Source organism: Mesocricetus auratus, unplaced genomic scaffold, assembly GCF_017639785.1.
Source record: "Mesocricetus auratus isolate SY011 unplaced genomic scaffold, BCM_Maur_2.0 Super-Scaffold_100007, whole genome shotgun sequence".
Classification (NCBI taxonomy): Eukaryota; Metazoa; Chordata; class Mammalia; order Rodentia; family Cricetidae; genus Mesocricetus; species Mesocricetus auratus.
Window position 1 is genome coordinate 10,849,184 of NW_024429191.1, and position 21,297 is coordinate 10,870,480.

Genomic DNA, 21,297 nt, shown 5'->3' on the forward strand with positions numbered 1-21,297 from the left:
GCAGGCAGTGCTCTTAACCTCTGAGCCATCTCTCCAGCCCCATGTCTTACTTTCTTATTGCTGTGTTAAACACCATGTAAACCATGGCCAAGGCAACTTATAAAAGAAAGTATTTAATTTGGGATTCACAGTTTCGTAAGGTTAGATTCTGTGACCACCATGGTAAGGAACATGACAGCAGGCATCTTGGGACACCACAATGAGGCAGGGAGACACATGCCCTCCCACAAGACCACACCTCCTACTACTTCCCAAACAGTTCCACCAACTGAGGACCAAGTATTCAAACATAGGAGCCTATGGGGGTCATTAGGCAGAGTCAGGTGGGCTTCTGACTTTGCTGCCAGCATGATCTACATAGCCAGTTCCAGACAAGGTAAGACTACACAGGGAGTCTCTGTCCCAAAAACCAAAAATAAAAAAAAAAATGTAAGTTTTGTGGGTTTTTTGTTTGTTTGTTTTGTTTTTGAGACAAAGTCTCTTTATATAGTCCTGGCTGTGGCAGGTAGTCCTGGCAGTATATAGACCAGACTGGCTCAGATTTCTTTCTGCCTCTTTTTTTTTTTTCTGGTTTTTAGGAGATAGGGTTTCTCTGTATTGTTTTGGAGGCTGTTGGACCAGCCCGGCCTCGAACTCACAGAGATCCACCTGCCTCTGCCTCCCAAGTGCTGGGATTAACTCTTTCTTGTAAAGGGAAGCCTTTTCCTTGAGAGAAGCCTTCCCACCAGCCTGGTTCTAGAGCCGCATCAGTTCCAAATAAACACACAGGAGGCTATATTAATTATGAAGCTGTTGGCCTTGCTTGTTTCTTACTGGCTACCTCTGACTTAAGTAATTACCCCATAATTGTTAATCTAAGTATGTCTCTTACCGGAAAATAGTTCCGGGATTCCTACCCCATGGCGTTACATCTTGACTCTCTGTGTTTCTCCTTCCCAGAGTCCTCCTGGACTCCTAGTCCCACCTATCTAGATTCCTATTGGCCAGCAGTGCTTTATTGACACAGGACTTCCACATCACTTTCTGCCTCTTTAAAAAATTTAGCTGGGTGGTAGTAGTGAACACCTTTAATCCCAGCACTCAGGAGGCAGAGGCAGGCCAATCTTTGTGAGTTCCAGGTCAGCCTAGTTTACAGAGTGAGTTCCAGAACAGTCTCCAAAAGCTACACAGAGAAACCCTGTCTCAAAAAACAAAATTAAAAAAAAAGTGTATGTGCCGGGCATTGGTGGCGCACGCCTTTAATCCCAGCACTCGGGAGGCAGAGGCAGGTGGATCTCTGTGAGTTCGAGGCCAGCCTGGTCTACAAAGCGAGTTCCAGGACAGCCTCCAAAACGATACAGAGAAACCCTTACAGCACAGCATTCTTTACTGCATGATGTTTTCATATCAGAATTCTATATATGTACTGTTTACCACAAGTTATTCATATCTCTATAAGACTATAAATACTTTAATCCCCATGTTTCAGGCATCTATACTGCCCTGTCCTTGGGGTTCTGACAGGATACACCCTCAGCTGCAGCCACTAAGAACATCACCTGTGCATGTTCATTATGTCCTTTTTAAAAGGGCCCTGCCCACCTCCCATCCTCCTTGATCTCTCTCTCTCTTTCTCTCTCTCTGTCTGTTCCCCTCTTTTCTTTTCTCTCTCCTGTTGCTCCCATCCCCGGAGGCCAGTCTCCCTGCTCCCTTTCCCCCTTTTATGATCCTTTTCCCTAATAAAAAAAACCCTCTGCTTGAACCCTGTTGAATGTGGTATTTCTCTTTCATGCTGCTTTTCTTACAGGTGGCAGAGGCAGCAAATCTCTGTGAGTTTGAGGCCAGCCTGGTCTACAGAGTGAGTTCTAGAACAGGCTCCAAAACTACACAGAGAAACCCTGTCTCAAACAAACAAACAAACAAACAAACAGAAAGACTATAAGCCGATGATGCCTGACAAATACTTTTAAAAAATGTATTTGTGTGGCCAGTCATGGTGGTGCATGCTTTGATCCTAACATTCTGGAGGCAGAGGCAGGCAGATCTTTAACAAATTCAAGGCCAGTCTGGTCTACATATCACATTCCAGGCCAGTTAAGTGCTAGATATTGAGTCCCTTTCAATAAAAAGTAACTAAATGAAGAAGTTGTGTGTGTGTGTTTACATGCTTCATACATGTGCCTATCTCAGGAGTCCAGAAGAGGGTGTAGGATTTACACATGAGCTACCTGACATGGGTGCTGGAAACTGAAGTCAGGTCTTCTAAAAGAGCAGCAAGTGCTCTTAACCACGTAGCCATCTCTCCAGCCTGAAATACCTTTAAATTTTGACACTGTGTATTTAACAAGCAAACTTAACTGATAAGTTTATTTTAGGTCCATATGACACACCCCCAGGGCCCACAGCAGTCAAGGGCACAGAGCCTGCCATGTTTACTGATATTTTATTTAGTGGGAAGGATTTTTTTCTCACCTTCAAATTTGGCGAAGTACATTCTTTTGAGTAAAAATAGAGCGTGAGTTCGTAAGGCAGAGAGAGAGTTTAATTCCTCCTGACTCAGCCCGAGGAGTGGATGATTTTCCTATTTTAACATCTCATGCTGAAGTTGCTCACACCTGCCCCTATCTCCCTGGGATGGCAGCAGCTCCAGCCCCCACGTTCACCCACCATGCCTCCCTCCCTCAGCAACCTTCCCCACACACACAGCCTGTGGCAGATCTGCCTGCAGGAGAGGTGCATCCACAAGCCAGAACTTCCTCTCTACAGCACCCGTCAGTTTCCGCCCTGGCTGAAGAATGTTCCAATCCTCCTCATTGTCCAAATACCATGTAATTACATGTGGAAGAATTCTAAATGAATTCTTTTTGTTTTGTTTTTTTTTAAGCAGAGTCTTGCTATGTAGCCCTGACTGGCATGGTACTCTATGTTTAGCACAGGCCGGCCTCAAATTCATAGCAATTCTCCTGAGTCTCTACCATACGTCACTTCAAAGTCAATTTTATGTATTTATATATTTACCTAACTATCTATCTATATAGACAAGGTCTCAAGTAGCCCAGCTTGACCTTGAACTGGCTATGCGGCTAAGACTGATCTCGAACTCCTGATTCTACTTCCTCCTTTGGAATTCTGGAAAACAAGTATGTACCTCCATGCCCAGCCATATTTTCTGTTTGTCTTGTGAAAGTCTCTTATTCTATACCTCAAGCTGGCCTTTAAATCTTTTTTTTTTTTTTTTTTTGGTTTTACGAGACAGGGTTTCTCTGTATTGTTTTGGAGGCTGTCGGTCCAGCCTGGCCTTGACCTCACAGAGATCCGCCTGCCTCTACCTCCCGAGTGCTGGGATTAAAGGCGTGTGCCACCACCGCCCGGCCCTAGCCTTTAAATCTTAAAAATCCTCTGACTTCCGCATTCTGTATGATGAGATTGCTGCTATGGACCACCGTGCTCAGAAGTCTTCGTATTTTTAACAAATGTTCCTCCCACCTACTTTGGCTGCCACCTCACAACTGCACTTGAATTTCCAAGCTTCCTTGGCACTAGAGAAGGGGAACTGAGATCCATATGGTCATTGGAAAGGATGCAGAAGGGACACTATATATCCTCAGAGCTAGGGCAGAGCTTGGCAAGTACCAGTGTGACCGAGGTGTGTCTCAGGCTCTTCCATCCACCCCAGGCCTGGAGCATCTTCCCTGGGCCCTGGATTGTACAGTCTGGGAGCTAGCGAAGGATCCAGGGTTCTCCTTAGATCTACGGGGCCAGAGTAGATCCTCCTGCATCCAAGTGAAAGCCTGATATGTCCTGAAGACAGTGCCTCAGGAGCCATGCCCAGCTGACAGCCAGAGCCAGCCTGGGAAGTCCGGACCTAGGTCCACTTGTCCAGTGTTCTAGAAGACATTGCTGTGTACCACAACCTCAGCAGAGAACCAGGGACAGACGAGATGGCGGTCATTGCCTACCTACACATTCCTTGCAGAGCTTCACTAGGACAAAGCAGGTTTAATCTGTCCCATGAGAGGAGGATGAGATGAAGTAGTGTGAATCCCACCAGGCAAGAATAAGCACACTACCACAATTTTGAGCCAAACATGAAGTAAACTTTATTAAATACTGGCTGATGGATACTGGCTGATGGATACTGGCCATTCATTAGTCAGGGGCTTATACAGGCAAAACCTACAAGGCAACATTTGCCCTGCCTTCATCCAATCAAGGCCAAGCATATGTACTTCCTGACTACATACCTGCCACCTACCTGTGACCAACACATCCTGTGCAGTTGGGTCAACTGAGCTTGTTTACAGAAGTAAAAACATGTGGCTTCTTACCTTACATGAACAACAGTCTCCAGCATTCCAGGAAGTTATCTGTCCTTGGGTAAGTGGGGTTTGTAGGTTACAAGCACTTTTCTTTTACAGATCTCTTTTTAAAATTTATTTATTCACATATTTTACGTATGGGAGTTCTTTCTTCACACACCAGAAGAAAAGAATCTGATCCCATTACAGATGGTTGTGAGCCGTTATATGATTGATTGCTGGGATTTGAACTCAAGACCTCTGAAAAAGCAGTCAAGTGCTCTTAACCACTAAGCCTTCTCCCCAGCTCCCTTTCATAGATCTCTTAAACAGAGTAATATAAACTTAAAACATAACTTTAGCCATCCCATCTGCTGACCTCACAATATTATGGCTAATGTAGCTTTCAATAAAATATAATTTCAAAAAAATAAACTAATTTAAAAAAAGAAAATATTGGCCGGGCATCAATGGCACATGCCTTTAATCCCAGCACTCAGGAGGCAGAGACAAGTGGATCCCTGTGAGTTGGAGGCCAGCCTGGTCTAGAGACCAGGACAGGCTCCAAAGCAATACAGAGAAACCCTGTCTCAAAAAACCAAAAAGAAAAAAAGATATCATTTCTTCTTTTCTCCCCTCCACTCAGTCAGTGAGCCCACCCCACATGGATACAGGCAGAGAGAAGATAAAAGGCCATAACCACAGACACCAGTCCTTTCCAATGAGGCTCAGTTCATACACTCTGGGTCGATAACTCTTGGTGTACCTACAATCCCAGATTGGTGAATATAAAAATGTTGAGGGGCTGGAGAGATGTCTCAGTTAAGAACACTGGCTGCAGTATCCTCCTGCCAACGCTTCTGCCAAGGCCTTTCAGATGAGTAAGACTTCAGACAACATTGAGACAAGGTGTTCGCGGCCATCAGTTTAACAGACAGAGAGGTATAAGCCATGCAATGAAAGGAAGAGGAGGAATAAACAGAGGAATATTAATTAAGTAGTCTGTAAACTATAATATCTGTGAATGAGATTAGCAAATTTTGGCATAATGATTGTCAAGTTGAGAAATGTCTTTGCATTTAAATAGGTATGCTCACTTCACATTAATAAAATGCATTTCAATGTCAAATAATAATAAAAAAGAACACTGGTTGCTCTTTCAAATGACCTTAATCCACATGGCATACCAGGGGACCTGATGCTCTCTTCTAGTCTCTCTGTACCCACTACATACCCATGGTGCACAAACACATTCAGGCAACACATAAAATAAATAAAACCTCAAAAAAATAATATTGAAGTGAAGAGGTCACCTTCAGGGGCCAGTGCGTGAAGTCACTGTCAGTCCTCACAATCAGAGTTTGATCCCAAACATCTGCACACACAAAAAAAGAGAGAACTGACAGCACGCCATTGTGGAATATCAGTACACTGTGTGAAGATATATAGCTGCTTGGTCTATTAAAGAGCTGGATGACCAATAGCTGGGCAGGAGGTACAGGTGAGACTTCCCGGCAGAGAAAGGAAGTAGGAGACGAATCTAGGTGCTTGAGAGACACCAGGAGACACAGAGAGGAAACAGGGCATGTAAGATGGAGGACAGATAATGCCACATGATAGAATGTAGATTAATATAAATTGCTTAGTTTGAGTTATAAGAGCTAGTTAGAAACAAGCCCAAGCATTAGTTCAAGCTTTCATAATTAATAAGACGTCTTGCTGGAGAGATGGCTCAGAGGTTAAGAGCACTGGCTACTCTTCCAGAGGTCCTAAGTTCAATTCCCAGCAACCACATGTTGGCTTACAACCATCTGTAACGAGATCTGGTGCCCTCTTCTGGCATGCAGGCAGAACACTGTATACTTAATAGATAAAACAACTTTGAGTCTACTCATAATTAACAAGAAGTCTCCATGTGATTATTTGGGAGCGGGCTGGCAAGACAGAGCAAGAATCATTACAGCACACAGTTGTCCTCTGACTTCCACATGAATGTGTGCTCCCTCCCCACACCATGCACACCCAGTAATGTGGGCCAGCAAGATAGCTCAGCAGGTAAAGCCTACCAAGCCTGTCCCCTGAGCTCAATCTGCAGGACCTACACAGTGGAAGGAGAAAGCCAAGTCTTGAAATGTGTCCTCTGACCTCCACATGAGCATCACGACACATGTGTACCCACACATATACGTGCAAATAAATAACATGAGTGTCTAAAAAACAAAAAAGACAGGTCACCTTCACACTGTCTCCTATGCTTCAGTGGCGTGGCCCCGCCCTGGCAGACAGAGAGGAGGACCCAGTGCTTGGGAAAATCCCCCAGTGAAAAAAGTGGATTCTGATGCCAGATCTTGTAACACATGTAAGCCACAGCTGGGTGCTCCAAGTAACCAAGGCAACAGAAATCAGTGGAAAGGAACCCCTCCAAATTAACACTGTTTATTTTGGGCAACTTTAAGGTTTTTGTTTTTTGTATAAGCAAAGATAAACATATACAGACCTTCATTTGTAGTCTGTTGTTAAGAAATCACCTGAATGGCTCAAACCAAAGCACAGGATGAATAAATACAGATTTGTTTATTCATTCAACACATACAGCCCAAGAAACTTGGGGGTTTTTTGTTGTTGTTGTTGTTGTTGTTGTTGTTTTCAAGACAGGGTTTCTCTGTGTAGCCCTGGCTGACCTGGAACTCTCCCTGTAGACCAGGATGGCTTCAAATTCACAGATTTACCTGCCTCTGTTCCCAAGGGCTGAGATTAAAGGTATGGGTGACCCCCACACTTTGTCCAACTTAAGACAGAGTCTTTTTTGTTTGTTTATTCGTTCTTCCAGACAGGGTTTCTCTGTGTATCAGCCCTAGCAATCCAGAAACTCGATTTGTAGACCAGGCTGACCTCAAATTCATAGAGATCCACCTGCCTCTGCCTCCCGAGAGCTGAGATTAAAGGCATGCAACACCGCTACCCAGCTAAAGCAGACTAGTGGCCAATAGTCAATTTGTAGCCAAGCTAGTCTTGATTTTGTGGCAGCCAAATGCTAGTTCCAAGACAGTCAGGACTACTCAGAGAGACTCTGTCTCAAAAATCAAAGCCAAACAACAGCAAAAAGAAACAAAGAAACAACAGACATGAACTAGGACAGGGAGTTAGTGGCTCATGCCTTTAATCCCAGCACTGGGGAGACAGAGGCAGGCAGATCTCTGTGAATTGGAAGCCAGCCTGGTCTACAGAGTGAGTTCCAGGACTGCCTCCAAAGCCACAGAGAAACAAAACAAAACAAAACAAAAATATTATAAATGCTTCTGGCAGTCAGGCCTAGTTGTAAAGGCCAATAAACCCAACTGAGGCTGAGGCGTACAGAGTGAGCTCCAGGACAGCCAGGGCTACATAGAGAATCATAAAAAAACAAAATAGCTGGGTGTTAGTGGCACACGCCTTTAATCCCAGCACTGAGGGGGGGGGGAGGAGATAGAATAGAAGAAAAGATAAGAAAAAGAAAATGCTCTGGCTTTACAACACCTGCTTCTGAAGTCCTCTGTCCCACCAGAGGCGCTCACTAAAGGGCTGCGTGACGGGGCCTTGATACCATTTTCTATTTAGATAGGTGTGAACACACACACCTTTACTAATCTCAGCTCTTGGAAGGGAGGTGAGGCAGATCTGTGTAAGCTCCAGGCCAGCCAGGGCTACATAGAGTCCATATCTAAGAGAAAAAAATTATAAATTTAGGGCTAGAGAGGTGGCTCTGTGGTTAAGAGCACATACCACTGTTGCAACTGTTGCAGAGGGCTTGAGGTCAATTCCCATCAACCACATTAGGTAGCTTTACAACAGCCCCCCCCAAAAAAACAAACGTAAACAAATAAAATGTGAAACATTTAGGTTATTTGTTGTTTGTATGGGCATGTGTATACCACAGTGAACATGTGGAGGTCAGAGGTCATGTAAAGTCAGTTCTCTGATGGGCAGTGGTGGTGCTCGCCTTTAATCCCAGCACTCGGGAGGCAGAGGCAGGTGGATCTCTGTGAGTTCGAGACCAAGCCTGGTCTACCGAGTGAGTTCCAGGACAGGCTCCAAACAGAGAAACCCTGTCTTGAAAAACCAAAAATGAATGAATAAATAAATAAATAATTAAATAATAAATAAAAGTCAGTTCTCTCCTTCCAGGTTTACATGGTTTTGGATTAAGCTCAGACCAGACATTTGTAGCAAGTGCTTTACTAGTTGAATCATCTCACTGGCCTCAGAACTTTTTTTTTCCTGCTGTTTTGTTTTGTTTCTTTGTTTTGGTTTGTTTTGGTTTTGTTTGGTTTTTCCAGACAGGGTTTCTCTGTGGCTTTTGGAGGCTGTCCTGGAACTAGCTCTTGTAGACCAGAACTGGTCTCGAACTCACAGAGATCCTCCTGCCTCTGCCTGAGTGCTGGGATTAAAGGCGTGTGCCACCAACGCCCAGCTGGTCCCAAACATCTTACTAGTTTTGATGCTGGTCTTCCCTGGAGGTAAGGGTTGCTTAAATGTATTTATATGTAGTGACGCTGTTTGCCCAGTAGGTGGAGCCGGTGCGACACCAAAGTAGCTCAGGCTCAGCATACTGAGCCACTGCTCAAAGCAACTGACCAGACTCTGCCCCAGTTTTCTGGTGCAGAGCAGAACCCATATGGGCGTGGAGGCGGCATATCAAGCAATGCTCAAGGACCAGAACTTGCCCCAACGTTTGTGCGAGTCGAGCAGAACAGATTCGGGAGGACTTCTGGTGGCTACAAGGTCCCAGACCGCGGAGCAGGCAGGCGAGGAGAGTGCAGGATCAGGGAGCTCCATGGACAAGGGGCAGGCACACACTGACAGCCCCAGAGCACCGGAGCCTTACCACTTTGGGCACCAAATGATAAAAAAAAATTCTTTATATTTTATTAAAGTGCACAAATCCCATGCACAAATATTAAAGAACAAAAGGAGGACCTGAGCCGAATTACAAACCACCACTCACGCTTCGCTAGAAAAGTACTCCTCTTGCTCGGCCAATGAAACTCCCGCCTCTTGGATCAAATCGCTCCTCTCAATTGGCTAGCAGACTGGTGACAATTCCCGTTACAAAGGTGGCTACAGTGCCACACTTCCCTCTGATCTGGACTCCCTTGGTAAGAAACCAGGAAGCTGCCAGGTGGTACTGGCGGCGGTGGCGGCGGCGGTGCACACCGGGAGGCAGAGGCTAGAGAATCTCCGTGAGTTCGAGGCCAGCCCGGTATACAGAGCCAGTTCGAGGACAGCTAGGGCTGTACACAGAGAAACTCTTTCTTAAAAACAAAACAACAAAAACAAGGCCAAGTTGGTGGTGGCCCACGCCTTTAACCCATTCCCTTGAGAGACAGAGACAGGTGGATCTCTGTGAGTTTGGGGCCAGCCTGGTCTACAGAGAGCTACACACAGAGAAAACATGTCTTCAAAAAAACAGAATCAAAAAAGAAGAAGAAAAGAAAAAAAATCAGGAAGCTGTGCTGCTGTGAGGAGAGGGCTGTGCTCTGTTAGTGGGAGAAGAGCACGAGGATCAACCATGTTGAAGAAACAGAAAAAAGACGGGAAACACAACTCCCTATTTCAGTGATAGAATCAAACTCTTTAATTTCCTTTCAAGAAACTTATAAATTCCAGCTGATAGATAGTTTTATAGTAAAAAAATTATTTTTAAAAAGAAGATGCAATTTTCTGGCAAAATCAAAGGAACCCTTCAGCCACCATAAGCAAGCATCAGGCTAGGCTCATGACCTGGTCCCACCCCCCACCCCCTGAGATGTGGGCTTTGGAGACACAGAGCATAGAAACAGCTTGGTCCCCAGAGGAAAGGCTAGATGGTTAGGATTTCCAAATGCATATTCAACATTTCTGTGAGGCAGGGGGCATTTCCCATGAAGAATTCTGCCTCCTAGATACATCTTTTTTTTTTTTAATACAATGTTTGTCTGTCAAAGGATGTATCCTCGAGCAGAGGCTGTAGTTCAGTTGATACTGTGCATGGTGTCTTGGGTGTGATCTTCAGCACTGCAAAAAGTGGGCATGGTGGCCTTCTTGTAATTTCAACACTTGGGGGTAGAGGCAGGATAATCAGAAGTTCAAAGTCATCTTCAGTTACATGGAGAGTCTGAAGACAGCCTGAGTCACATGCAATCTATTTCAAAAAGAAAAAATTGTATCCCATCATGCACTCCTATAATCTCAGCACTCCAGAGACTAAGGCATGAAGATTGTAAACTCAAGGCTGTGGTCCTCCAATAGGGAAGAGATTCCTGGGAAAAACCTAGGGCCAGGAGCCCACTCCCTTTACAGCCTTGAAGCCCGCATCTGTCCACTAGACAGGGTCCTCTCTGTGCAACAGGGGCAGGGATGATCCTATGAAAACCTGACCTATAGTTCATAGCTGCACCTTGCACATAAAAGATGATGGCACCCAAGGACATAGGGACCCCAGGAAGCGGAAGCAACTTGTTACCTAGAGCTTAGCAGAGGTGGATCCAAACTCTACCAGTTGCTTGATATCATTCGGGAATGTCATCCAGCTGCCACCATCAACTACCAACACAATCCCTGAGACATAGGAAGCCAGGGGGCTGGCCAGGTAGAGCACGCTGTGGGCGATCTCCGTCTTGTTTCCAAGTCTTTGCACAGGGCTTGAAAGATACTTTAATTTCAAACTGTCCTGGGGACCCCCTGGAAGGCAAAGGAAGTCAGGACCCAGTAGCACAGTGTTCACTGCCAGCACTCTCCCTGGCTCACATCAGGAAAAGGTAGTTGCTCTACTAGGGCCTAGCAGAACAGCAACAGAGGCTGTGCAGCGTGACAGAATCCACAAGAGGGACACCCTCTGTGCAATGAGGGTGTGGAGACCCTAAGAGTAAGCCAAGTTAGACAGGGTAGAAGGTCAAACATTTGGATAACTTCTTGACTGGAATAAAACAAAATGTTTGTTGTTGTTTTTTTGGTTTTGTTTCCCAAAACAGGGTTTCTCTGTAACTCTGGCTGTCCTAGAACTCATGCTGTAGACCAGGTTGGCCTTGAACTCAAAGATCTGCGGGCCTCTGCCCCCTGAGTGCTGGGATTAAAGGCATGTACCCCCACTACCTACCTAGCTGAAGACAAGACTTCTTAAAGCCCTGCTACAATTTGAGAAGCTTTGATGGGTGTCCCAAACTCCCAAAGAGACTTACCCAATCGTCGCATGCCCTCCGTGCCACTGATGGGACCAGGAGCAAGGCTGTTGACACGGATATTCTGGGGACCCCACTCCACAGCCAGGTGCCGTGTCATAGCATCTGCATGGAAGAAATGCACACAGGGGGACAAATCGTGAGGTGGTGCTGCCTCTGGGGTGGCCTAAATGCCAGTGGGAGCCCAGGGTCAAGTCTAGGCCTCTACGGTATCTACGGCTAGGATCAAGTTCATGCGCAGATTATCAGCCCAGACACAGTCGAGGGCATAATCCACAGGGAGCACTCATACCCACGGCTGCCTTGGCAGCGCCTGCATGGAGCTGCAGCACCTGCCCCCGCATACTGAGAGTGGCGGTAATGTTCACAATCACTCCTCCATGGTCCTGAAACACACAAGGGATGACAATGAGTGGGTCGCCACCAGAAGAAAGGTCCCTGACAGGAGGATACCCACCCGGAAGAACTTCTCGTAAAGCACACGCGACACATTGAAGGTGCCAATGGTGTCAATGTCCACCACAGTCTTAAAGGCGTTGAAAGACAGAGCGCTGGCAGGGCATGGGAAGTTTCCAGCTGCACCTGGAGAATCGAAGGGCAAAGCTGGTGGGCTGCGACTCGGAGAAGACAAGGCGCTAATGCGCTAAGCCCTGCCAAGAGTGCGAAACCTGAAGTTCTGTAGGCAGTCAGAGTGTGGAGACCCTCAAAGCGGCCTCAGCCAGACAAGACAGGGCTCAACAGGCACAAGATGCCAAGAAGTTAAGCTCTGCACTTGGGGCAGAGGCAAAGGAGTTCAAGGTCATCTTCAAGCACGCAATAAGTTTGACCCAGCCTGGGCTATAGGATATTTTGTCTTACAAAAATAGATGGATGGGCCGGGCGTTGGTGGCGCACACCTTTAATCCCAGCACTCGGGAGGCAGAGGCAGGCGGATCTCTGTGAGTTCGAGGCCAGCCTGGTCTACAAAGTGAGTTCCAGGACAGCCTCCAAAGCTACAGAGAAACCCTGTCTTGAAAAACCAAAAAAAAAAAAAAACAATAAAAAATAGATGGATGGATGGATGGATGAATGGATGGATGGATAGATAGACAGACAGACAGACAGACACACACACACACAGATAGATAATTTTTTGGTGCTTGTGAATGTGACCTTATTTGAAAATAGAGTCTTTAGTTGGCATGGTGACCCAAGGTTTTAGTCCCAGCACTTGGAAGGCAGAGGCAGGGGGAATCTCCGAGTTCAAGGCTAGCCTGGTCTATAGAGGCTATACAGAGAAACCCTGTCTCAGAAAAAAAATGGTGCCTTAATATGATAATAATATGAATTATTCAGCAAATATAACATTTGAGTAATAGCAGATATTGTGAAGTGGTTATATAGAATTCTGTTTTATCTACTTAATTATTCTGGAAGACTATGAAATCAACTTTTTTCTGGGACAATAATAGTAACCAGGGCTTTTTGCATAATGAGCACCACTCCCAACTCTATTGCTTTGATTTATTTGTTTATTTATTTAGACACAGGGTCTCTCTATGTAACTCTGGCTGTCCTGGAACTTTGCATGTAGACCAAACTGGCCTCAAATTCTCTATGTAGACCAGGCTGGTCTCAAACTAAGAGATCTGCTTGCCCTGCCTCCTGAGTGCTCAGATTAAAGGCCTGTGCCACCATATGTGGGCAGGCATTCCCACACCTTTATTTAACACTTATTTAGTATATGTATATGTGTGATGTTTGTAGTTTTGCATATGCCATGGCATATGGGGGTCAGAAGACAACCTGTGGTAGTGGATCCATTCTTTACATCATGTGGGCCCCAGGGATATGACTAAGCCACCTCACCAGCCTACTTTTTAAAGTTAAAATCTCAGTATATAAGGACACCCCTGAATTGTGACTTAGTCCTGTTCACAGGGCACCCAGCATAGCTCAGGCTTTGCTGACCCCCCCTCAGAAAGAACAAATATTGTCCAGGACAGAACCTACAGCCTAGATAGTACCTTTGGCAAATACAAAGGTCATGGCTGTGCCAGGACAGAACCTGTAGCCTGAGTCTTGCGTCTGGCAACTGTGAGGATATAGTTGGGCCTGGACAAGCACCTAGGCTCTCTGGCACAATTCTACCCCTGACAGCAGAGTTCTGGAGCTTCCACACAGCACTATCGACCTATGAGAAGACTCTGGCCTCACTTATTGCTGACTCACAGTTGATAAGGATGTCAATTTTGCCAAACTCTTTTAGTGCCTGGTCCACAGCAGCCATGACAGCTGGGGGAACTCGGACATCCATAGATAGAGGGAGGCACCGCTTTCCAGTGGCAGCAACCAACTTCTTAGCAGCCTAGGCAGCAGAAAGAAAGGGGGTTGGCTAGCAGCTTCAGCCTGGAGAAGCACCTTTAGACCGGGATGGTAAGGATACATTACATCAGCACCCCAAGTTTGCTGTGGTACCCTGCCAAGGGAGACTTGGCTTGAAAGTAGCCACCTCCTGGTGGATGTTGGTAAGACATCCTGCATTCTCAGATCCTACCTTCTGCCTACCTTGTAGGCATTTCCCCTGGACCTAGATGGGTAAGATGGTGGTGTTCATAATGCTGGAAACCCTACTGAATAATTCTGGAACCATTATTACTTTTAAAAAATCACCACATTTCTAGAAAGTCAAGGGTACCTATGAGGGTCTATTTTAATGAGTTCCTCTACATAAGAAGAAACAGATTTTGGTGTTTTTATCCCCTGGTCCTCAGGACTCTTCCCTACCCAGGTTCAGAACCCCATAGCCTTCCTCTCACCATGGACAATCTTGGCAGACTCCTGCTGGCGATGACAGTGTGGCAGCCATGCCTGAAAAACCAGATGGCAGGCCTGAGAAGACAAGTATGAGGAAGACACCCTGGGGGAGCCTCCTACCAGGTACTATGTTACACAGAGCTCCCCCAAGAGTTTCTTAGGCTGAGGTATGAATCAAGGCTGCAGTAGGTACAGGGACTCAAGCAGGGCTGAGTAACTCTAGGACTTCTGGGTACCATGGTTGCCCACTCCCAGGTTTCTGTGCTATGCCTCTGGTTTGGGATATTCTGACCCAGATACCATGTACATGGCAGAGAGGGTGTGGTGGGCTACTAGTGCCAATTCCAGATCCTTACAGGGCCTGCTGGGGCATTGGAGTGGAGGATAGAGAGCCCATTTTGAGAGAGGGAGCCTCATGGTGACAACAATGGGCACAATCTGCCACACAGGTTCCACAAAAACTACACTGATTTATCTACTCTTCATGGTTAGATAACACACAGAACTTTGTCCTACTGAGAAGAAATTGCATAAAGCCACCAGCTTCGAATAATAGTGTATTATCTGGAGTCAAAGTCAATTCTTGTAGGATTCACTTCCGGTTGTGAAAAGTAGACTTCTGGGGAGAAGGGCTCTTCTACCTCTGCCTCAGCCTAATTATGAGCCTCCACCAGCTTCAGTAAAAAGTCGCTAACCCTCTCATGATGCCACAAGACCTGTGTCCCAAGAGACACTCTTCCCCACCACAGCGGTCCCCTTACAACCTATGAGGCTTGTCACAGTCTCACCCACATCTAGGAGACCCCAAAGGTCCTATTTTCCTCCAAGGGCAGCATACAACCACTCCCCAAAATCCATTAGGGTTCAGCCAAAAGGAAGTAAGGTGTTAGGGAGGGTCCCAGAGCAGTGTGCATGTACCTCATGAAAATCTCAGCGATCCTGAAGCCAATCCCAGAACCACCACCTGTGATAAAGGCCACCTTGTCCCTTCAAAAAAGGAAAATGTAGTCATTTTTAAAAATATATTGAGCCGGGCGTTGGTGGCGCTCACCTTTAATCGCAGCACTCGGGAAGCAGAGGCAGGCGGATCTCTGTGAGTTTGAGGCCAGCCTGGTCTACAGAGCAAGTTCCAGGACAACCTCCAAAACAATATAGAGAAACCCTGTCTCAAAAAAAAAAAATATATATATATATATATATTTCCTCTGAGTGTTTTGCCCATGTGCCTACAGATGGTTGAGTCCTCCTGTGGATGCTGGGAACCAAACCTGAGTCCTTTGAAAGAACAATAAGTGCTCTGAACCACTGAGGCATCTTTCTAGTCCCTAGAATCTACTTGAAAATCAATGTTTTAGCCCGGTTGGGGATGCATGTCACTAATTCCAGCACTTGAGAGGTGGAGGCAGGGGGACCAGGAATTAAAGACCAGCATAAGCTACATAATGAGTTTCAGGGCATCCTGGGCTACATGACATTCTGTCTCAAAAAACAAATCACTGTCTAGGCAGCGGTGGCGCACGCCTTTAATCCCAGCCCTCGGGAGGCAGAGGCAGGCAGATCTGTATGAGTTCGAGGTCATCGAAATCTATAGAGAGTTCCAAGACAACCGGATCTATACCGAGAAACCCTGTCTCGAAAAACCAAAACCAAACAAATAAGTAAATAAATAAACCACTGCTAACAGAGGGAAAATAGGTGGCCAAGAGAGGATTTTGACCCCATGAACTTTCACCCAGTGTGGCTGTGAAAGAAAACATTCTCCTGCGGATGATGGAACCCAACAGCTAGATGCAAATCCCCAGTCATAAAACTGCTATCTTTAAAATCTGTTATTCTTGGGCTTCCTAGAAGTTCAGGAATGAAGGGGAATATTTAAGCAAAAATGCTCTGTGTAGTAAGGTGTCAAATGAGACGCTTTCAAAAAGAACAAGGTTCCTCCTCCCTCAGTCCTTCATTCCATCCTTCCAGAACCCCAAGATCAGGTCTATGATCGCCCAGGAGCAGGGCTGTGATCACCCAGTCCTCTGTGCTGCTACTGGCGGCAGATCGTTCTGACCTCTGTGCCCCAACCCCGGATCATTCTCTAGTTCCCTGCTTTAGCTCACTGGAGAAGGTCCGGACAGAAGAGGTGGTGGTATTCAGAAAGACAATCGTCCTCCTCAACGTCGGGCGGCTGCTGGACCATGACGCTGTGTGCGGGCCTGAGTGGCGAGGACAGTAAAATTGGGAACCAGACCCTACTTTTCCAACGCTGTGCACAGCGTTCTTCAAGCTGCTCGCTCCGCCCAGAAACAGCCAGGACCAGAGTCCCACCCCTACGGCACCCCGCCCACCAAACGCTCCCTGCCCCTCCAAGCCTTCCTATCACACACCCTCCCGTGACTCCCCGCCCTCCCAGTCTTCCCATTCCACCCCGCGGGCACCCCACCCATGGTGGCGCGCGGCCTGCTGGGACTGCCAGTAAGAGGATGCGCTGACGCAGACGTAGTGAGATGCTCCCTCTTGTTAAACCGCGGAGTCCCTTCCAGTTGAATGCAGCCATCGGGTCCAAGTATCCCGGCTCATCAGACGAAGTGGTATCAGCTGTGGAAATCGGGACTCCTGACGAGCACCGCTCTGCCTCTTGGACACTCCCTCCCAGTGCAAGGGGATCGGGAGTCTGCAGAGCCAATAGCTCCCTCGCGTGGCTAGGCCGAGTGAAATAAAAGCCCAAAGTGACCTCTAAATGGCTGACCAAGGATCACAGCACTTGATTCAGCTTTTCCTGAAGTTGCTCAGGCAGACCGGTGCTGAGAACCCAGGACTGGGTTCCATGGAGATGTCAAAAAGCGAAGGACTAGTCAATTAGCGGTCATGTGTCATTCCAGTGAACTCATGGGCTCACCAGGCTGGGAAGGGATGGACTTGTTACTGTGGTATGTTGTTGGTGCCCTCTGGAGTGAACAAGCATTTGTTCACATCTCCCCAGGAAAGGTCACACAATACTGAGATAAGAAATAAGTATACCATTCCCATTTTAAGCAAAGATTTTAATATCTCTCCTTTGGGGCAAGCAAAATCACCTCTGCCAATGTCCCAAAGCTTGTCTGGCACTTCGGTATAGGAGAATATGGTACAATATTGTGCTGGCTTAGGATACAAAAAGGCACATAAAATTGAGGCTTAGACTCCCCTGGTCTGGAGTTAGACAAAAGGTCAACAGGGAGTGGTTTGGGAGATGGGAAGGGTATGGGCTTGAATTCATGGTGGCAGAGGTAGTTGGTCATGGGTGAACCCTGAAGTGCAGAGGGCAGTTCAGACCCTCAGGCTGGGCAGCAGCTGCTGTGGTGACCATCATCTGCCCAGTTCAACAGTTCGCTGCTCTGAAACCACAGGTGGATCTCCCTCTGGGCTCCTTCCACAGAATCGCTAGCGTGGATGATATTCCTGCCAGAGGTGGGAAAGGTGACAGACAGGGAACGAGGTGATGATACAGAAGAGAACGGAATTTTGGAGCTGGTTATGGTGCTACGAGCCATAATAACAGCACTGGGCGAGCTGAGGTGGGAGGAAGGATTGCTTCAAGTTCTCAGCCAGCCTGGATTACAGAGGGAGACCCAGTCTCAGAAAGGAAGCAGGGAGGGGCTGGAGATTTGGTTCACCAGTTAAGAGTACATTCTCTTGCAGAGATCCTGCCTGAGCTTGGTTCCCAGCACCCAAATAAGGCAGCTCAAAACTACCTGTAACTCCAGCTCCAGGGCATCTAACACCCTCTTCTGGCTTACACAGGCACTGCAGGCACATGCCCAGACACACACACACACACACACACACACACACACACACACACACACACACACACACAAGGAAGATGAGAGCTAGAGATGTAGCTCAGTTAATAGAGTGCTTGCCCAGAATGCACAAAGCTCTAAATTTGATCGACAGCACTACATATAGCAAGCATGGCAGTGCATGTCTGTAACTCAGTACTTGGGAGGTAGAGGCAGGAAAATTACAAGTTCATGAAATCCTATCTGGGAAAAAAAAAATGAAGGAAAAGTGGATGGATAGTAACAGGTGCTGGAAATTTGCATGTAGGATGGGCTCAGTTTCTTGTAAACTCAGGAGCCAGCCTATACATCAGCTTCAAAAACTGCTATCCCTACCAGTCATCAGAACCAAGCCCTCATGGTTGTTGACCAAAATCAAATACTAAAAGAGCCAGGGGGAAAGGGCGTAGTCAGTCATGGTAACATACTGTAAGCTCGGGTGGTAGAGGCCGGAAGATCAGGAGTTAGTTAGACAGCCTGAACTACTTAATAAGCTCAAAGCTAGCCGGGCCTATGTGACAATTTATGTCAAATAAATAAAATCTTACAGCAAACACCTCACTATCAGAAAGTTTCAGCCCAGCAAGACACCCTCAAGGATCTGTCTTCCCCTGCCCCCCAAAACAAAAACAAACAGGGTTTCTCTGTGTAGCCCTGGCTGTCCTGGAACTCACTCTGTAGACCAGGCTGGCCTTGCACTCAGAGATCCACCTGCCTCTGCCTCCTGAGTGCTGGGATTAACAGTGTGCACCACCATTCCTGGTTTCAAGGATCTTATGTTTAAGCTGCCAGCCTAAACCAGCCTTTTAATCCTACATTGGGAAACAAGGGCGTCAGGGCCTCCTTACCTGCTGATGTGAATACTGAAGTCTCCCCTGATTGTCCCAGGGGCTGCCTCGGTTGAGTCAGTGTGTCCTATCATGGTCCTTGAGATGCGGACCACGTTGTGCCCTTCCCAGACCTGCAGCACAGATATGAAGGTTGGAGAGAAGTCAGGGGACCCCAGGTGCCCTGGGCTCAATCCAACCCCTTTCTTTTGCTTGGGGAAGGACACCCCATACACCATTTCCCCCGCCCTGCTGTACCATGGCCACCACAGGCCCGGAGCTCATGTAGCTGATAAGAGCTGGGTAGAATGGCTGCCTCTGTAGGTCCCGGTAGTGCTCAGCAAGAATGCTCTCTGGTGCCTGTGCGGAAGGAGGGGTAAGAAGAACCCTTGGAGAGTAAGCCACCAATTGGTGTCCTGAGTTTGGGGTACCTTTCTGACACAACTCTGGAAGCTAGCTTCCAGAATGATTACCTCCCAACCCTTGCGAATGCCAGTGCTAGAAGACTAGGGACACCACACGCCAAAGATTGATACCTGCATCATCTTCATGCCCACCAGCTTGAAGCCCCGCCTCTCAAAGCGTTCTATCACAGTCCCCACTAGCCTCCGCTGCACCCCATCTGGCTTCACAGCAACCAGGGTCCGCTCCTGGGGCCAGGAAGGCCCTCCTGTAAAAGAGGTCAGGGGTGAAGATGCCCCACATTTCCAGGTCTCTCCCACACCTAGACTCCTGACAGAGCTCAGATACCACAGGACCAGAAGGTGGCTGCCACGGTATAGGAAGATCTGGAAGAACAAACAGAAGTGGGAGCTGCCCCGGCAGGAGCAGAGCCCAAGGTGAAGACGGTTCCCCCAAAAGGCTCAGAGAACTTAGGGATGATGACCCCCCCAGGAAGAAAACTTGAACCTAGCCTCCTCATATGACTTCAGGGTACCTACCACACTGTGTGAACCCCAGGCCTGCACACTAGGAGCTTATTCTTTGGGTGTGGAGAAAAGGCATGAAACCAAGGAGAGTTAGTATACCACTTCTAGGTGGCCTGAGTGCTGGGGAGAAAGGGATAGGACTTGAGAATGATGGTGATGGAGGGGGGAGCAGTTAATTCACACTGCAGGACAGGAACTCAGCTGCCAGGGTGTTCAGGATGCCTCTCAAGAAAACAGTCATGGAGTCTGCTGTTGTCTTCATGCTGCTGGGGCTCCAAACCACTGCCAGGACATTAAGTGTCTCCTTCAAGATCAAATGCTACTTTGTTTTGGTTTTGTTTTTGAGACAAGGTTTCTCTGTGTAGCCCAGACTGTCCTGTAACTCTGTAGACCAGGCCGGCCTCTGCCTCCTGAGTGCTGGGATAAAAGGCAGGCACCACCACCACCGGCTCAAATTCTACTTTTTGGAGGGTCCTAGCTCCTGGTTGTCTCGAAAAAGTGTACTAAAGAAAGGAAAAACACCATGTTTAAGTTAGAAATGAGGGATCAGGCTCCATCCTCAGACCACAACGGGTGCCCACTACGACTCAACGGGCTGAATAAAAGCCAATGAAGGAAGTCTCGCTAACCTGCTTGTCCCCCTACTAGAGATGACAGGGGACCCAGGATAGCCCCAGAGTTCTAATGCTTGCTGCTGTGTGTCTTGATGAGACTATTCGATTTTCAGGGTGCATGAAAGGAACTAAAGTTGTTTGGCTCTCAGAAAGCACCCTATGAATGGATAGCAAGAGCAGGGACCCCAGGAAGTCGCCGGGTTGTCTTGGGCCTGCTCTGGCTCAGGCTGGGAACAGCAGCTCCGCGGAGAGAACGTGACCCCCCCAACCCCGACCCTTAGGAGGCACGGGTCTGCTAGTCTTCCCGCCAGGGCTTTGGTTTTCTTCTGCTAAAAGCCCTGACCCTGGCTGCAGGAGATTGCGTTGGCACGGGTCCTCCGGGACAAAAAACAAGCCTTCATCAGCCGCACGTGCGCAAACAAAGGCCGCGCGGCAGCCATCTGCCCAGCTCCCCAAGGGTGCAGGACTCACCGGATCTGGGGCGCACCAGCAGGCCTGGAATGCGTGGCCCGCACAACAACGCCCTCAACGCGGTGCGCCCAAAGAAGGAGCCCATGGTGCCGGCTGGCGCGGCGCGGAACGCAGCGCGCACTGGGCAGAGGGCGGTGCCACGCTTCGGCCCGCCCCGCCCCATCCCCACCCCAAGGGGCTGGTGGGGCCCCTCACCCTGTTCCACCAGAGCTGGCAGGCTCCGAGCTGTAATCTCTGTTAAAATCAGAAGAAAAATGGCTAGAATGCAGTTCAGTGACAGAGCGCTTGACTGGCATGTGCAGAGCCTTGAGTTCGACCTCCCCAGTACTGCAGAGGGGAAAAAGAAAAAAAAAAAGCAATCTTCCCTTCAGTGTTTAG

At 47.6% G+C, this 21,297-nt stretch overlaps 2 protein-coding genes across 3 annotated transcripts; both read right to left on the bottom strand.

The window, feature by feature from the left end:
* Nucleotides 1-9,867: 9,867 nt before the first annotated feature.
* Nucleotides 9,868-16,568, bottom strand: Decr2 (2,4-dienoyl-CoA reductase 2). The gene is made up of 9 exons (XM_040748380.1): nucleotides 16,375-16,568; nucleotides 15,188-15,256; nucleotides 14,272-14,323; nucleotides 13,685-13,820; nucleotides 11,931-12,055; nucleotides 11,766-11,859; nucleotides 11,474-11,578; nucleotides 10,759-10,976; nucleotides 9,868-10,437 (listed from the first exon to the last, which is right to left on the bottom strand). The coding sequence occupies exons 1-8, from the start codon at nucleotides 16,452-16,454 to the stop codon at nucleotides 10,759-10,761; spliced, it is 879 nt and encodes a 292-aa protein (XP_040604314.1). The 5' UTR covers nucleotides 16,455-16,568; the 3' UTR covers nucleotides 9,868-10,437.
* A 709-nt stretch (nucleotides 16,569-17,277) lies between these two features.
* Nucleotides 17,278-21,065, bottom strand: Nme4 (NME/NM23 nucleoside diphosphate kinase 4). 2 transcript variants are annotated; one of them, XM_040748381.1, is made up of 5 exons: nucleotides 20,920-21,065; nucleotides 19,442-19,575; nucleotides 19,164-19,265; nucleotides 18,927-19,039; nucleotides 17,278-17,695 (listed from the first exon to the last, which is right to left on the bottom strand). In XM_040748381.1, exons 1-5 carry the CDS (start codon nucleotides 21,002-21,004, stop codon nucleotides 17,572-17,574), a joined length of 558 nt encoding a protein of 185 aa, XP_040604315.1. In that variant the 5' UTR covers nucleotides 21,005-21,065; the 3' UTR covers nucleotides 17,278-17,571. The 2 variants fall into 2 exon arrangements, with proteins under 2 accessions (XP_040604315.1, XP_040604316.1); XM_040748382.1 differs by lacking the exon at nucleotides 17,278-17,695 and adding an exon at nucleotides 17,707-17,846.
* Nucleotides 21,066-21,297: the final 232 nt, after the last annotated feature.

Bases quoted from the DNA above. Each gene is read 5' to 3' on its own strand.
- Decr2 (XM_040748380.1), bottom strand. From the start codon at position 16,454: ATGGTCCAGCAGCCGCCCGACGTTGAGGAGGACGATTGTCTTTCTGAA. The intron at 13,821-14,271 runs GTGAGAGGAAGG...TCTGCTGCCTAG, and splicing joins GTCTGCCAAGATTGTCCATG to GCTGCTAAGAAGTTGGTTGC. The intron at 11,860-11,930 runs GTGGGTATCCTC...TGTGTGTTTCAG, and splicing joins TTTACGAGAAGTTCTTCCGG to GACCATGGAGGAGTGATTGT.
- Nme4 (XM_040748381.1), bottom strand. From the start codon at position 21,004: ATGGGCTCCTTCTTTGGGCGCACCGCGTTGAGGGCGTTGTTGTGCGGG. The intron at 19,266-19,441 runs GTATCAATCTTT...CCTTCCGCACAG, and splicing joins TGGGCATGAAGATGATGCAG to GCACCAGAGAGCATTCTTGC. The intron at 19,040-19,163 runs GTACAGCAGGGC...TCTGTGCTGCAG, and splicing joins CCGGGCCTGTGGTGGCCATG to GTCTGGGAAGGGCACAACGT.